Source organism: Paramormyrops kingsleyae, chromosome 11 (assembly GCF_048594095.1).
Source record: "Paramormyrops kingsleyae isolate MSU_618 chromosome 11, PKINGS_0.4, whole genome shotgun sequence".
NCBI lineage: Eukaryota > Metazoa > Chordata > Actinopteri > Osteoglossiformes > Mormyridae > Paramormyrops > Paramormyrops kingsleyae.
In genome coordinates, this window is record NC_132807.1 from 13080049 (window position 1) to 13097660 (window position 17612).

The 17612-nt window shown below is 42.3% G+C and overlaps 1 protein-coding gene across 7 annotated transcripts in view; it reads left to right on the plus strand.

The window, feature by feature from the left end:
• Positions 1–17612, plus strand: part of LOC111841360 (tubby protein homolog) — a 42632-nt gene that overhangs the window by 11887 nt on the left and 13133 nt on the right. For 2 of the 7 annotated variants that reach the window (XM_023807074.2, XM_023807090.2), the window contains exons 1-2: positions 8104–8445; positions 11092–11143. The exons of 1 other annotated variant lie outside the window; for it this stretch is intronic. In XM_023807074.2, coding sequence (XP_023662842.2) covers positions 8408–8445; positions 11092–11143 — 90 coding nt within the window. In that variant the 5' untranslated portion in view covers positions 8104–8407. Of the gene's footprint in view, positions 1–4476; positions 4538–8103; positions 8446–10924; positions 10944–11091; positions 11144–17612 lie in introns of those variants that run through there. 4 more of the 7 variants (XM_023807058.2, XM_023807067.2, XM_023807077.2 and 1 more) reach the window with 3 other exon arrangements.

Sequence of the window (17612 nt, forward strand, 5' to 3'; positions counted from 1 at the left end):
TCTAAAGTTTTAGGGCCCCTGTTACTCAGGGGCCCTTTGACTCATCCTAACTTCCCCCCCCCCTTTATGGTGCCCCTGGCAGAGGGTGAGAGATTCTCCTGGTTAGCAGAGATGCCTACGTGCCTCATCGCTACCCGGAATCTCATCCAACCAGAGGACTTTTTGTGGTTGAGCCTGTTGAGCCTGTTGCCATGGTGAAGAGTGTTGGTGGAAATGAGAACTGACAGTAGGTCTGTTATGCTGAATAGTTTCTCTAATAAGGGGAAGGCTTTGGGGCCTGTATCACTGCTATCACTCGTCTATCAGTGTATCCATATTCAAGTATTTTGTAGGGTATACAGTCACTTCATGTTAATCTTTTTGTGAAGTATAAAATGTGTAATTAAACTGTAAATTATATAACCATGTGAAAGCTGTAAGTACATGTTAAATGTATTAGGGTTAGCAGATTACACCACTCACTTAATGTCGATACCCAGCACTCTGACATAATGCAATATTTTCATATATACATATGGTGACAAGGTCCCTATATGTTAGACTGTATTGCCTGTAAGAAATGGAGTGTAGATAGTAATATTAATTGCTGAGGCAGCTAGTTAGCACTGGTGAGCATCATGAATAATTCTCTTATGATGTATTTATGTATGATTTTATGGATTATGTATGTATGGCGCATAGAAGATGATTGATGCAAGCATTCTTTGAAAATTCTCCTTGATACAAGTTTGAAAGTTAAATAGTTTCTCCAGTTTGCCTTCCACAAGTTATTACACACGTTTTGTCCAAGCCCTTCAAAGGTTCAGAAGTAAGTTTACTCAGTGCCCAGACTGCAGTAGCTGAATCAGCAGTGGCCATTCCTTCATAAAGAAAATTCATTTGTATGTTCTATTAATTATGTTTATATGCACTTTATATTTTTTCACATTATTTGTAAATCTTCTTGTTGTTGATTCCCATCTGGAAAATGTGGCAAACCTCTTTGTGCTACACTAAATAAAATACGATTTATCGTCTTTTTGACTGATGTAGGCTTCAAAGAAAATGCTACCTATGTGTTTAGACTATCTGTGTGTTCATTCCAGGGCTGCAAACAAAATATAATATCTTTTATCTTGTGTTATGTCACTACTTTAATATAGTTTTTTTCCTTTCTCCTCTGAGGGCTGTTTAGCACTGGCACAATGGACTTACTGAACAATCTTCTGGGAAATGTGCGTCATACTCGTTAGGCTATTCTGTGTGACTTGAATTCAGGCTGGCATTGAAAACTCGAGGAGATAACCTTGTGACAGACTGATGGAAAAAAGTAATAATACAGAATATTTTTGCGGGGATGAAGATCCCTGAAGAAGGTATCAAAGGTGCTAAAGATCTCTAGTTACAGAGATGACCTGTTGAGTTTGGTTGTTCCTTTTAATGTGTGATTTAATGAGAAAACAAGTACAACTTCTAACAGGCTGGCTGACACTGGTGCCTGAAGTCTGCTGCACCTTGTAGGCCTTTAATTTGCTGTGGGCATCGATCTGTGCAGGGACTGTGGGGAGCAGGGAGTGGGAACCACGCCTGTGAAAAGATAGGCTCACATCAGGGGGTTAGAAGCACCTTATTAGAGAACAGAAAGACACAAATTACTAGCTATCTTCATATTAATAATACTTGTGATAGGGATTATGAATTATTGCATTTCAGGTTTAACAACAGCACAATTACCTGTATTTTAAAACAGGTGAAATTATCTAAGCTAGAGGGACTCGAAAATTACATTCTTTATGCCATATTAATAAACTGCCCTGGTATTTTCCTTTTCATCTGTTGTGTAGCCATTAGTCATTATCTGTTTACAATAATGCCATAAATCTCAGCAGACTGACTACCACAGGTTCTGCACAGGATAATCAGCCCACTCCTAGTTTTCTGCCCATTTTTCCATTGTGTGCAGTGAGCTCAAGTGTTGGAAGACAGAAAAATGTGGCCTTGCTGAATTATTAAAGTGTGTACGCCCTCAAGTGGTCAAATTGGAAAACGCACAAACCACAATACGAAGCACCAGTCAGAGCTGGTATTCAAATACAGCTAATGGTAAGGCAATTTGCTGTTGGCTAAGGGACTCCTCAAGCTCAAGATTTCTATAGATACACTACCCTAAGATGTACTCGTATGTCATATTGCTATTTTACAATCCAAATTTTGGCTTATAGGAAAATGTTTGGAATATAAATAAGTTTGAATGGCAAATGCAGTTTTTTTTCTAGAACTTTATAATCTGCATGATCACTATTTCTGTCCAAAGTGCACCAAAAATACACACTAAGAAAAACTGCATAAGGTACGGTCTCGCATGCTTTATTACATATGTATGTGCGTGAAACAGGAGCCCAATTCCGTGACCCGGTCTTGGATAAGCGGCTAAGAAGCGTGGTTGGAATAAATAAAATGTCTGAGAGTCTGTGCAGAAAAACGCGGCTCCTCAACGATATCTGGGGCTCAAACACACGTGGGCGGCACTTCCGTAGTTCCCCAGAGGGCGGCTTTGCATGGCATCGCATGATTTGGCCTAGACAGACTGTGCTTGTTTGCACCCCATTATATAGATCTGTGAGTGTTAGTGTGTGGTCAACTGAATGATTAAATGGTTTACGTTAGATATATTCTTTCTTACTGCATCCATGATGAAACAGATGACAATCTGTCTTGGCTGGTCTATATGGGATACTGAGCCGCTAATTCATCCACAGTGTTTGCTACAATCATGCTAATATAAATGATATCAAACACATGTGGCTGATCTGACTGGCCCAACTCCTTAGAGCTACACTCTTGCCAATTCCACTTCCTGTTTTCATTTGGTACGATCTACAGTAAATTACACTGTTATTCCTTCATTTAGAAGATGCTGGTCTATAATTTGACATTCCTACACTGCTTACCATTCTAATGCTATCTGCATTACTCAGTTTAGTTATATGATGATATGTCATTATCAACAATCTGAAAAGTAAATTTAACAATTCCCTTTTCACCGGTTCTTCCCACTATTACCCTAACTCACTGCCAGCAGCTCCAGCTCCTCCTGCTGAGCTATACTCTAAAAATCTGTCGATGAGCTTTAAATGTCAGCCTGGTTGGAGCGGGCACATCAAGATAACATCAAGATAACATCAGGATAACATCAACACAGAGCAACATCCACTCAGTGCCTGACAGACTCATTGAATCTGAAGTGGGCTGACCGTTCAGTCGCACATGCAGAGAACAGAAATGAACTTTGCACAAAAGGTGGTCATTTTGGGGTGGCTCGGTGGGTGGGGATTCAAATCCTGCCATCACCCTGTGAGTTTGCATGTTCTCATTGTATCAAGCGGGGTTTCCCTTATGTATGAAGTTAGGCTAATTTGTGTCTATAAGTTTCCCATAGTGTATGATTGTGTAGGTGCCCTGCAATGCACTGGCATCCTGTCCAGGGAGTAACCCAGCCATGTGCCCCATGCTGCCTGAAATGGGCTCCAGGTGAACTGGACCAGGATTAGTGGGTAGAAGATGGATGTAATTGTGATTCTACAAGGATTTGATTTGTAAGCCTATTTTTTAATATTTTGTGGTGGGACTTCGCAGTCATTGCAAGAGGAGAGAAAGGGTGAGAATCTCAAGTTTCCAGATGTTGATGAAGATGTAAGTTAAAATGAGCAGTGATTCCACATGCTAATTAGCTCCTCCAGTGGGAGGTAGGAGGCTCAGAGGGGGGAGAAGATGTCCTGACCAGTCTTGTTCTTGGCACTGCATTCAGCTGGGAGCTCATTTCCTGTGTTCCCATATCAAACTCAAGAATAATTTACACCACATTCTCTAAAAGACTCTGCTGCTAATTGAATGAGTCACTGCCTTACTTACACAGAGTGGGAATGCAAACACAGAATGATTCAGTGTGCTGACGAGTCACCAGTAAAATACAGTCGCAAAAAATGCATGTTTACAGGTGCCTGTCAGGTGTCTGTCAAGCAGAGGGGAGTCCTGCTTGTTGGCATGGTGTCGCAACCACTTTTTGTATCTCCTTCAATGTGAGCTGGTTCCCCTTCTCCATAACAGAGAGGTAGGCCTTATTCTCGAGGGTCCCTGGAGACTGATGTTACATGAAGACTTAAAGACCTAGAAAAATAACCATTGTACTAGCATCTTATCAGGGAGCTGCCAGAGAGATAAACAGACATGTTTAATCTTATTAAATTATTTTGCAAACAAAATCCTCCTGTTGTTTGTATGAGAACATTACAACTAAAGTTGACTCCCTGAGGTTTACATGAGTAGTGTCTATGCTTGCTGTATTTTGGAAGGACTGTCATCCTGTTTTTACAGATTCAGATGAATAAACACAGATGCAAGTGATAAACAAACGGTAAATAACCGAGGGAGTTTTGCTGGAATTGCTTCAAAGGTGCCCTGGTTTCCTGTTACTCCTCCAGTTTTTGTATTTTTTCCATCAGAAAGGGAGAAGACAACTCTGCAATCTGTGATAAGTCCGTTGAAGGTGTTTTTCATGGTATGTTCGACTTTGATTTCATTTATGTGTGACAGATTTATAATGATGGTGGTGTGGTGGCTAAGTCTGTAGTATTGTTTAGGTCGACCAGATATTCCATATCAGGGAACTTCAGCTACTTCAGGTTTTACAAACTACTTTAAAACTGAAAGGCTCCTGTCTTTGGCTAAATGTTTCAGTTTTTCTTGTGCTTTGATTGGTTTGTTTCTTTGATTGAAAGACTCACCCAGCTGTTTCACTTGAACATTAGTGACACCTGTATGATTATAGGTAGGGTTACCATATTTGATAAAAGAAAAAAAAACAGAGGACGCTCTTTTAAATGAGTGCACAAGCCTTGCAAACGCTGTGTGGTGATACATGGAAAAGTGGTGCCTTTTACTTCACTTGGTGCTCCACTGTAACTTGCAACACTGGAGATCAAGTGCTTGCATTTACATGAAATGACTTCTCCAAATTGTGCATAGCATGTAATTGTGTGTGCCCTGAGATGGATTATACAGGGTATTCATCTGCGTTATGCACTATGCTATGCAAACTCTGATCAGAAAGTGGTTAGAAGATGGATAGACAGTTGGATGGATGGATGGATGGATGGATGAACGGAGGGATGGATGGATGGATGGAGCAGGCACATCAAGATAACATCAGGATAAGTTGACTCCCTGAGGTTTACATGAGTAGTGTCTAGGGATGGGACGGATGGACGGAGGGATGGATGGATGGATGGATGGATGGATGGACAAATAAGAGGTTTTGGGGGTTATTGTGTAATCAGAAGATCACCATTTCAAAATCCCGTGATGGGCAGAGTTGATATGGCTGTTGGGCCCCTGAGCGCGGCCCTTAGCCCCACTTACTCCACCTACTGACTGACCCTGCTGTCTCAATTGTGCAGCACTTTGAATGAGAGTATCCACTGAAAAATAATGAATGACATATACTGTACAGTGACTCTCTCATCTGCAAATCACTGTGCCCATGTGTTCCCTGGCAGTGGGGGGGGAAAGATCAGGGAGATACATGATGCTGCAGAAATACAGGGATGTTTGAGTGCAACCAGGCAGGCATCAGATCAAAGGGATGTGCAGGGAGAGTCAAGATGAGAGGGTGTGCAGGAGAAAAAACCATGCAGCCACAACACAGCAAAGTATATCAGCAAACATACATGGGCTCCCTTTTCAGAATGCCACCCTTGGATATACAGGGGTGTTTCAAACTGTATTCTATTATGTACTATTATATATTCTATTACGTTTATTTATAGCCTTCATTATTTTAATTAACGCAAGAAATATAATAAATATATATGTAATGTAAATGATTTCACAGCTCATGGGGAAGGGGATCTGTTTATTCAGATTTTGTTCTGTGGTTTTGCCTGTAATTAGAAGAATACACTGGAGGTTTCACTGAGACGTAATCTCTTGCATATTATTTTTATCAAATCATTGTTTGGGCAGAACATGCTAATAGAATGCAATTATCACCTCTCTGCACTGTCCCATATTAATGAACTATGCTCTTAAGACCCATGAATAGATCATAGAATCCAGCCTTTTCCATGCCCCCCCCCCCCCCCCCCCCCCCACTGAATATGGGAGAAGGAGCTAAGGAGAATTTTCTACTGCGCTATCAGAAAGGCATGGTTTATTTTATTTTATTTATCCTTTATTTTACCAGGAATGTCCCACTGAGATGCATTATCTCTTCTTCCAGGGAGTGGAAGAATTAATGCCTTTTTCTTGATACCCCTATGGCTGCATGCTAAATTTAACTTCAGAGAGACCCTGCCTCCCTCATGGTCCTAATTATGCCCATTTACAGGGGGGGTCTTACACCTGGGCGTTTCCCAGAGGTCCCTGGTCACCCTGTCGATCTGCCATTCATGCATACAGTGGCCAGCAAGGTCACATGCGTGCAGGGCATCCGGCCCGTTGATAGGCAGTCATAAAGGGACGCTGTGCCATCTCCTTTAAGTCCTGTACCTACATACCATTAGTGGCGGGATTAAAGGGAAGGCTCACTCATAAATAATAGCGGAGGAGTATTGCCACTTAAATACTGGCCACTACAGGTGATTTCTAAAGAGCACTCGCTGACACAGAGATAGCCTATGAAATTCACACCTTACGGCCCTGTATGTGAAGAACAAAGAGCGTCACACAGATAGAAGACTAATGAATTTACGAAACACCTGCTGCAGAGCCACACTGCAGGAATCACCTTTCACACATATTCCCATATGCCATCCTCAATAGGATAAAAGGTGTGCATGAAAGAAATCCCTTATGTTAATTAAACCTGTGCGGTAACCGAAAATAACATTATCCTCAAAATCCATAGCACAGAACTGCATTATATGATCAAAATTTGATAAATTATATTTAATGATGCTTTAAAACCACAGTCTCTTACAGAAACATGTCTGCAACAAGTCAAATTTAAGCTGCACGCTTGCAATGGAAGGCAGTGAGCTAGATTAATAAAAATGCTAATGTGAATGAAAGTGTGGGAAGAAAGAGAATAGCGGCTGTATCAGGTGCTTGTGGTCAGTCTCACACACAATTAATCATTTAGAGTATTAGGCTGGAAAAATATAGACCCTTGTGCCACACATGGACAATTAAGATAAGCACAGAAACCATTGGTTGCCATAGAAGCAGGTTAATCTGAAGCTTACTGCTTCACTGTACATAATTGCACTTATGTTGCATACCTGAAAAGGATGTAAGACAAACAAACTAATGAGCTTCCAGTGAAGCTGGTTGAAGCATTGCTCCACACCACAGCATTGTGATTATGGATTTTATTTTATTTTTTTGAGAGGATGACATGGAGAAATGGAAGCATTTCAGCCACTAGTGGAATCAGAACAATGTAATTAAAGCACTAATTTTCAAAAGGCATGATTTGTGGATTCTGGGTGGTGTGTTTTATAGCACACTTAACAGACTGTAACACACAAACACGTCAAGCAGGCATTAAAGTCGGAGCTAAACTGCTCACTATAGGAGAAATTCACATGAAGAAGCAAGCCAACAAAGTGACAGACTAGTTGGTTTTGACAGCTGTCATATGGGGGAAAATATATATTAAGTTCCCCCCCCCCCCACTAATTACCCTTCCAGTGCCATTTAATTGCCCCGCCAGGGTTTCTTGTAACTGAATTTTGTGGGGGGTGGAAAAATCGTAATAAGAGGACTTTCGATCTCCTTGTTTTTTTATCGTTATTAATTAAAATCAGGATGATAATGTATTCAGGGGCGTACAGTATGAACGGGGGGGGGTCTTAGGAATGGGTGGTGTACCCCGCAATAATTCAGTCTTAAATTAGGCTTAATTCAGCACCCTCTTTCTCTTCAGTAAATAGACTTTAATATATACTATAAAGTCTTGCGCCCCCCCCACACAATATCAAACCCTCTCCTATGCCGTTATATGCACGGTTATACCAATTGTAAATGATTCAGTTTGCACATGACATCTCAAAGCTAATTGGATGCTGCATCTTGTGGGGCCAATAAAACAATCACCTTGAGATGGAAAGCTGCGAAAGCGTTAGACGGGGGTGGGGGCGGGAGAGAAAAAGAGCGCAGGGCGAAAGCGGCGAGCTCAAAACTGCGCGCGTTTTGGCATGTGTGCTGGAGCAAATAGGCGTGAGCTCCAGGCACGACTGGCCGCATTTCCACCGCATTCGCCAGCAACGCCGAATGGATAAGGGACGCTGAAGTGCATACGCACCGACCCGTTCAACAGGCGGAGAATGGTCGGGCTGTGCTGCTCCTTTGCGTGGGCTCTATCGTCAGGATTGCCGCCGCTGCTACCGCATGCCCTCAAATCCGAGTTCTGCAGAAGCAAATGTGAGATATGAGCTCTAAGCATTATCTGGACTGGATCCCTTACAGGTACCGTGTGGTGTCTCATCGTGTCCTTTTGCGTAGCTGAAGACGGAGAACTTGTGATGTACGTTTTATGTGTCGATGAAACAGCTTCTCCGCGGGAGGGGTTAGTGTTAGAAGGATGCGGTGCAGCGGCAGAGCATGACTGGAACTTATAATGAAGCTCCGTTCTTCTAGTTATCCGACATATGAGAGATATTCCTGTTATAAAGTGCTGGTGAATGTATCTGATCAGTACTTACATGCATAGTGAAGTTCAGCTGACAGGTAACAAATGAATTGTGATAAATCGGGGGAAAAAATGAGTCCACAATTAGTACAATTGTTTATTTGAAAATTTTAAATACTATTATGGTAGTTCTTATAAACCAGATTATCATTTTGTTCGATAGTTTGCTTTTAAAAAAAACACAAATAAACCTTATTGTGGGTTTGGGTGAAACGTGAACATGGTTGTCTGCTCTCAATGGCATCTTACTGCCTTCGCTACTAAGAGAAATCCTATTGCCATGGTTGCACTGTTCCCTCTGTTCCTATTGGCTTCTGGTTGCTATAAGTTACGGAAGCTGCTGCGTTGAAGCCTTGTTTCTTGGACGTGGGGTTATCTGAGTTTCTGGGTTCTAGTCATTTTGTCATGTTAGTGGAAATTTCGTTTAAGATGCAGAAGGTGTGAATAACATTAAGTGTGAAATCAGGCATAAAAAACAACATGCACTTTTGTATTTTTTTCATATTTCATATTTATAAGGAAAATAAATTAAGCTCAGCTGTTAATTTACTCTGTATAGTTGATTATCAGTTGTGCCTTCCAAAGTATTTTTAAGGTGTCAAGTCGTTGCAGCAGTTGTAAATACTTGCAAGGCATAAGTGAATTAATATTAGTTTGTGAGTGTGAGTGCTGTAAATATTTAAGTAAAGCAGGCTATATAGTGCTGATCCACAGTTTAAAGGAAATGATCTTAATAGGCAGTAGATGTGTACAGGAATCAAACCATTCATGTGCCAAAATGCATAGCATACATTACCTTTGTATCGAGGAGTGAATTTTATGGTTGTCGATTATTTCCGGGACAAAATTATCTTCTAGAGAATGGGGATGACCAGAGGAGCCACTTGCTGAAGGATTATCCGTGTATGGGTGTGGCTTCTCTGTACTTACCATGTCCATCATCAGTCATCATCATCATCAAGCCTGTATACAGCTAAATATATCCACAGATGTGTTAGGAATGTCGGTAAGGGTCCTATCTGCAGGCATAAGCAGGGAGATTCCTAGTGCCTGTTCAGTCTTTTGTGTGTTTTTTTTTTTTTTTTGAAAATCAAAAATGTTGGGTTCCATGTTATAAAAAAGCTATTATTTAACTAATCAGTGATAAAAACCTGACAGCATTGTATGTTACATCTTTAAATTGTTTTTAATTAACAAGAGCAAGTATTGATCACTGCAAAATTAAGACCAATGACTGTTTTTTTAATCAAATTGAATCAGTTTTATTATGGAATATAAACATATGACCTTAGGTGGTTTCTCAGTCAGACCTTAAGAATATGTTTTTTTTATGTTCTCCATAGTGCCACACGTTGATATATTTTTCAGAGATTGAGGAGTGAGCTTGCTGAACTGTATTGACTGTTTTCAGGGTGTATCTAAAGTAGGTCATTCAAAACACCAGTCTCATCTGTCTCAGAGCTGAGAGCTGAAGTGATGTCTTGTGTTTGGCAAAGGGTCGGTTTTTCCCTTGTATGTCGGCCCTGGCTCTGATATGGCGGCGGCATGCCAATGTGAAATGCAGAGCTTCGCCATACACCTGCTGTCTCAACTCTTCACTGTGGAAGTGAGCAGATCTCTCTTTCCCGGCAACGTCTCTCAGGCTCACCGTTTGTCCAATAATATTGACACTAGTGTCCTTTTTAGTGGCTTCCTCGACGTCGTTGCGTGCTGAGCTGACGGAGCTGTGCGTGTCTGTGTGTCTGTCTGCGTGTGCTCATGTAGGTCAGCGGCAAGGCTGGCTGTGTAGCAGGTCTTAGAAAATGCAGAATGAACTTCAGCATTGAGAGACAGATGTGTGATGGCTCGGGGCCAGGATCGCCTTTTGATGGGGCCATCCCTGCCTTTTAATTGGTTAGCTTTTCCTTTTAGGTGTAATGTTATTCCACGGGAACACAAACTAGGGGGCGTGTCCATGTGAGCATCGCAGCCAGTGAAGGAGGGAAGGCAACAGCGTCGCGTGGAGGAGTTCATCTTTAATGGGGCAGTTAACAAAGCTCCCCTTTAGCCCCTCACAGTCCTGCCTTTATATCTCAGGGAAGAAGTGGATTTTCCAGCTGGGAGAGTGCGGAGGCAGCACTATCTGGTGGACCCATAGTGGACAGAGAGGCAGTGTGTCAAGTTGACTAGTGCCTTTTCTAGGTCCACACAAAAGAGGCTTGTGACACGTTCCTCAAGATGCTGTGGAGGAACCTGCATAGTAAATTCTATGCCCATGAACAGAGATCAGTGTCAGGTGACTTCAGCCACTTGCGGGGGAGGGTCACCCTTAGACTAATGTTCACGTACCACTCACTGTGTGTCTTTTGTATACAGATGAGATTAGGTGAACACATGCTGTCAGTGACCTTTGTCTCTCCCTGTCTTTCTTTTCCGCTCTTTAGTGTTCTGGATGACGAGGGCAGCAGCTTTCGCCAGCAGAGGCTGGACAGACAGGTGCGTCCCTACAAAAGCAGGGGAGCTTGGAAACTCTTCCTCATCTTCCTTTTCCTCCTGTCCCTTCCTTTCCCATCCTTCTCCTCGTTCTGCAACTGATGTTACTGGGAGCTGCATGTAAATTTGTTTTTTTTTGCACATGGAAGGACAGCTGTGATCGCACCCCCAAGAGTCACTGCCAGAAGCTGCGATGCTGCCTGTGGGAGACTTATACTGTAGATTGAACACACTTTCAGTCAGGCAGCACAGGAAGGTGCATGACAACAGTAATTATAAGAACAATTACACAAAAAAGTCCTTGATAGGAGAGACCAAAATGTATATAATGGCACAAAAGTTAACAAAGTTTACAAAATGCAACAGTATGACCGGTATCACTTAGTATTTGTGTCAAGCTTAGCTTGCTTATGACTTAGCACAGATTGTATAGTGGGTTGCTTATGTAGGGGACAAAGGACAAGTGAAACAATGACCATGACGGGTAGGAAACAAAACAGAAATAGGAATTGGTCATGCTTGATTTTTTGAAACCTTATGGAAACCTAGTGAATCTCTTAAAGAAATGAAGGTGAGGATGCTAGAAGTGTAAGTCCTCTATCAGGTCCAGGAACCTAGGAGATGTTCCTTAGGGCCATACCGGTCCCAGTCACCACCTACTGATGTCATCAGTAAATCAGGAATCACCAAACTGTATGAACATGAATCCCTACAATGGCTATAATAAGAGGCAAAGGAAGCGACAGAGGAGAGAACAGAGAGGTAAGTTTGGGTTTCAGGTAAGAGAAATGGACCATGGGACTCACCTAGGTGGACGTTGGGAGAGCAATCTGGTAGGAGACAGTATTGACAGTGGATAACCTGGAAAGGCTCAAAGAATGACAGGACGAACTTCTGTGACTCTATCTGCAATGGTAGGTCCCTTGTTGAGAGCCACTCTATGGACAGTCTTAACAGGAAGCCCACCCTGCATTGCCTGTTGGCCTGTCCTTGCTGGTGCACAGAAACACGGACATGAGCTGCCCAAGCCATTCTGCACAGGAAGACAAGAGCCTCAGTGAATGGCCCAGCCACAGATGCCTGCTGACTGGGGAGCAGAGGGTGCTTAAAGCCAAACTGGAATTCAAAACCTGCAGTCCCTGTGGATGTAGACATCAAGTGATTGTGGGCATTTTCTGTCCAAACTAGGACTTCATTCCTGGATGAGTGGTTTTTGCAGGCGAAACACTAAAATAATGATGAAATCCATTCCGATGTATGACCAGGGGCAATGAGGAATGGGCTTTCATGCCAGGTCATAATATTATGATTTTAAACAGCTTGGATCAGGAGGGTGATTGTCAGAATGTGGAACTACAGGAGCGGATCCCAGTAAAAGGAGCGGCCACACTCAAGGAAAGACAAGAGCGCCCCACCTTCATATAACCCCAGTTGTAGGGGAGAACTGGGACTTATTTATTCAACTAGGGATATCTAAGAATAGTAGGAGATTTGTGGAGACTCAAGATGATTATACCATGTCCTCTACATGAGAAGTCCCTATGATCAAACACAATGGTTTATTGCTTTGATTTAACATTCATCAACCCAATAAACCAGTCAACTGTTGCATTTTCTAAGAATGGGGTCAGACATTCTTTGGAAAAAATAACCTATTATCTGTGCTAAAGTCGCATCCAAGTTTTCTGTTGCCCGAGCCATGGTGGGCACCTGCAGATAAGCACATGGAGGTATGGAGCAGATGGTGCACTGCTCAGGTTGCACCTCTAGTGAGCTTTGTGATTTACTCTGAGCTCTGGGCAATGGGTACAGAGATGTCCTTTAGTTGCATGGTAAAGTCACCTGTCCTCTCACATCCAACTATTTCTCTATTCCTTGGTCAGATAAGAAGACCCCAGTTGTATGATTTCTAAGCAGGAGGGCAAGGCTGATGTATGAGCATAAATGATGTCTGTCAGATGCAGCTTCTGATATATCTGTCAGTTTCTGTATAAATAGCAGAAGAGATTACATCCTTCAGATTGCAGCCCCAATTTCAGATGGCTAGCTCATCTTTAACTCCCTCAAAGGCTGCAGTGTGAAGTGCCTTAGTGTCTCACTGACTCTCAGCTGCCAGTGCTCTAAAATCAATAGCATATTCAGCTATGGAACATTGGCTCAGTCATCAAGCAGCCTTCTGGCCACCTACAGGGTGGTCATGAACTTGCATTCGTGAAGGTTGTAAAGCTGCTTCACACTGGTCATAGTTGCTCCTAAACTACTGTAATCCACTCTAATGCATGACCCATGGACACACAGATGATATAGGCTGAGACATAGATGGCCACAATTCAAAAATGAGCAAACACTGAATCAGAAATTCAGGTCTTCTATCAAGGCACTATGGTGCAGAGAGGTTCAGCTCCAAGATGGAACTTCACTCAGATGGATCTCCACTGCTTGGCAAAGCTGGGACTGAGCCTATTGTTATAAGCGGCAGTAATCCAGGCTATGAGAATTTTGATTGCCTCTGTTATCTGGGTCATGGATTCAGCAATTTATGGAGCTGTTGGACTCCAAGCAGTGCACCCTGGCTAGCAAAAGCTGCACAAAGCGGGTCTGCATCTGCTCTGCTCATGACTGGCTGAGTCTTGCTGTGAGCATACCCCAAGGCTCACTGCCAGAAGTTTCTACGCTAGCAGGTTCTGTTCTAGTTTGAGCACACATGCAGACAGGCAGCACAGGAAAAGTATATTAAAACTAGGAATTTTTATTAGAAAAAAATGTTCAAAGGAAACTTTGAGAACACAAGACACAGGTGAAAACCAGAGAGTTCATGGGGTAGGAAGAAGGAGCTGATCAAATTTTTGGAACCTTCTGGAAAGCTAGGCAATCTCCTAAAGAAATCAAGGTGCTGCCCTCTGATGGACATCCTGGGAATTACTTGGAGCTGTGAAAACTTGCACCTTTCCTTTTTTTCGTGTAAGCACACGAAACAAATCTTTTGATCTCCAAATGGGTAGGAAACCGCAAAAAATGATAGGACACAAAGTCAATCTCCAGGAAAGGCTCTGTTTGATGCTATATCCAGGAACCAAAACATGCTTTGCTGACTTGCAAGGTTGTAAGCACCTATAATATCAGTGAGGGTGTAGCAAGCAATGATGCATGCCCCCCTCACAGGAAGAAGCTGCTAAATGTGAAGCTAAATTGAGAATATAGTCTACTGAAGCTGTAGAAACTCAGACTCCACTGACTGGGACATTTTCCCAAGAACTTCTGACAACGTGGATGATCATGCTGACGCAGTCACCTCTTACATCAGTTTTTGCAAGGAGACCTGCATCCCAAGGAAAGCCTACAGTAGGTACAACAACAACAAACCCTGGTTCTCAGCTGATTTTGGGAAACTGTTTCGCTAAGGAAGAGATCAACATGAGCATTGTCTCCATTTCTGTACTCATTATATACCAATGGCGTCGCAAATTTGCAGACGACACCATCATGGTGAAAAAAACCCAGTAAGTCCACTCACTGCTAGAAAGTAAGTCAACTGGTGTCATGGTGAGGCGTGAACAGTCTGGAGCTGAACATGTTCTTTCTTGGAACACCTTAAATTCTAGCTGTCACTGGCACTGCCGGTTCAGTCCTACACAGCCATAATTGATTCAGGCATCAGATCACATCCTCCGTCTGGTTTGGCTCTGCATCAGCACACTCTGAACTGCAACACATTGTGCAGTGTGTAGAGAGCATCACAGGCTGCTGGTTATACTCAGCGAATACCTGTACTCAACATGGATGTGGAAACAGGAGAGATGAATCCTGAGAATAAGAGCCCTAAAGACATGGACTAATCGCTGCGTCTTTTCTCCAGTGCAAAACCCTTACAGCCCTCATCCATGACTAACTGGCCATTTTAGCGGTACTTACCATATAAAATTATAATTTGACTGTGTATAACTTATCAGGCACACTACGCATCTTCACTTTAACAGCTTATTTGCACATGTTTTTTAACATAATTGTGTTTTAAGGTTTGTCTATATATACATTTTACATGTCTTTTGTTGTATTTATCTTGGGGGAAGGGGAATCATATTTTCTATGCTGTCATTTGCGCTAAGATCAGTTCTTTGCACATCTGGCACTTGGCAAGTAAAGTATTCTGATTCTGATTCAGGGGGCAGCACAGCCGACTTTGTAGATATTGGGGCACCGATGCCAGATCATTGGACATGTGGTTCATCATTTACACCTGAGTGGGAAGCAGGTAGCTAATGCTAACCCTAATCAAGATAAAAATAAATCTTTTCTTGCCATTTCTTCTTTTGGTGAGTTTGTCTTGATTGAATGTGAAGGGAATGATGTAAAATGCACTTTGTTCTGTTGTGCTAAACAGCAAATATAGCCATTTATCTCCAAATTATCCTTCATACTTCACATGATCACATGTTGACAGGGATTTTGGTAACAGCAGTATGAATTTAGCCCATCTGAGATCTAGAATGGTTAGACTGCAAAACACAATGAAAGGCCATCAGAAAGACTGGAAAACTGAAAATGGGAAAAAGAGTTAGATAAATCTCCTGTGACCTGTTACTCCTCATGGTCAGAGCAAACCGTGTTGAAATTGGTAGAAGAGAATTGTGACCTGTTTGATGATCTTTTAAATCTTCTTGTGGGTCTTCCATGGACACTTCATTACTGAAATATAACCATTTTACTGAGATGTGATGCAGCATCATTCTGAACATCATCATAAGGCAACCCATTGCACTGGAATTCAAGATGATCTCTCTTTGGCAAGTTCTGCAAGATTTGATGGGTGTGGCAATGTGGCAAGAATAAGTGGAAGAGGATGGATGTGAGCTCAAGCCCTGTGTGAGTAGAAGAACCGATGGCGTGTGGAAAAGCTGCTTAACAGGCTGTTTCAGTGGCTCTGGGACAGACAGGTGCTGGAGGGCTTGTCTTCTCATGGTTTAATCCCCTATCTGGGGTGGTTTTTACAATGGGGAGAGCCATTGGGTTTGCATATTGAATCATTGTTTGCTTTGAATGATAACCTTTCACGAGCTGTCTTTAAAAGCCCCACAGTGAGACCTGACAGGGCTCTCCAAGCATGTGCAAAGATGTTAATTCACTTGAAGAGCCCTGCTGTGCGACATCAAAGCCATTCTCTGGAAAGGTTTCACTAGAATTAAGCACAGTAAGAGTTGTTGAGAGCTTACTGTTCTAGTTGTGCTTTTGTTATATTTCCCATTTCTCAAAACCGAAAAGTACCATCTATAATTAACATAGTAATTCTTTTAAGCTGGAAGCAAAATGCTGTTACTATTCTATTGACGTCAAGGCTTTTTTTTTTGGGAGGGGGGAGAGAACATTGTGTCCCTTGCAGCAGGGCCAGGAGCTACTGTGAAATGGACGAGACGGAAGAGGTGACACACGTACACCCCGTGTGCTTTTTCCCAGCATGCCGCTGGCTGTGGAAGCCGCCCGCTTTCCTGATCACGCTTTTGTTCACGTATCCCACATCCACTGTATGGGTGCAGCAGAACTGGTTATGGTTATGGAGTAAGAACGCAGTGTACAATACTCAGAATAGGGCCAGAAGGTCTCCGGGTCAGTTTGGTGTCTTAAGGACTTGGCTGATTCTGGTTGGGCTGTGCTCTGTAGGTGCCCTGTGAGGAAGTTTGGCCTTGGCCTTGAGCTTGAGCGTGTCAGTGGGTGGTGTGTGGATCAGTGGGTTAGGGCTCTGTGCCTGTGTTTCGAAGGTCCCTGGGTCACAGAGTCATTTTAGTATTAGGCCCTTGAACCAGACCCTTAACCCCAATTGCTCCTGGAACTGACTGACCATGCTTAATAAAAATGATAAATAAAATGTAATGTAAGTATGTGGTTCTGCATCAAAATGATGTTTGCTTCTATGGAGATGAATGTGAGTCTGACGTGAGGCCTCAGAAAGGAAAGCAGTGATCCTTCCTGTGGAGTGATTTGCTGTGCTGCATGACAGACATCCTGCAGTTCTGGTCTCTCTCTACACTCATTATGTTTTTATATGCAGGGAAGCACATAACTGGTACACATTTACACGTTCAAAATAAAAGCGATATGTGCAGCGTATGTAACATAGCAAATGCATACTTATTTTATGTGCATTTGCACTGATATGACAAGAAATTGCTCTGCATTTTAATCTTCATAACACAAAGTACGAATTAGCATATAAAGGTTAAAATGCACGATAATTTCTTGTAATATTAGTGCAAATGCACATAAAATAAGTGCACATTTTCTCTGTTACAACAATTGATTGTCGCACATATCACTTTTATAGGTGAACTTGCGTACCAGTTCTGTGCATTTCTGTTTATATAAACATATAAAGGTTTGGTAATGCAGCTAAGGAGGAGGTAGCACACGTGCAGTTATCCTTTGGCACTGTATTTTGAATGTGTCTGTAGTCAGATATTTAGATGCATCCTAAAAATAA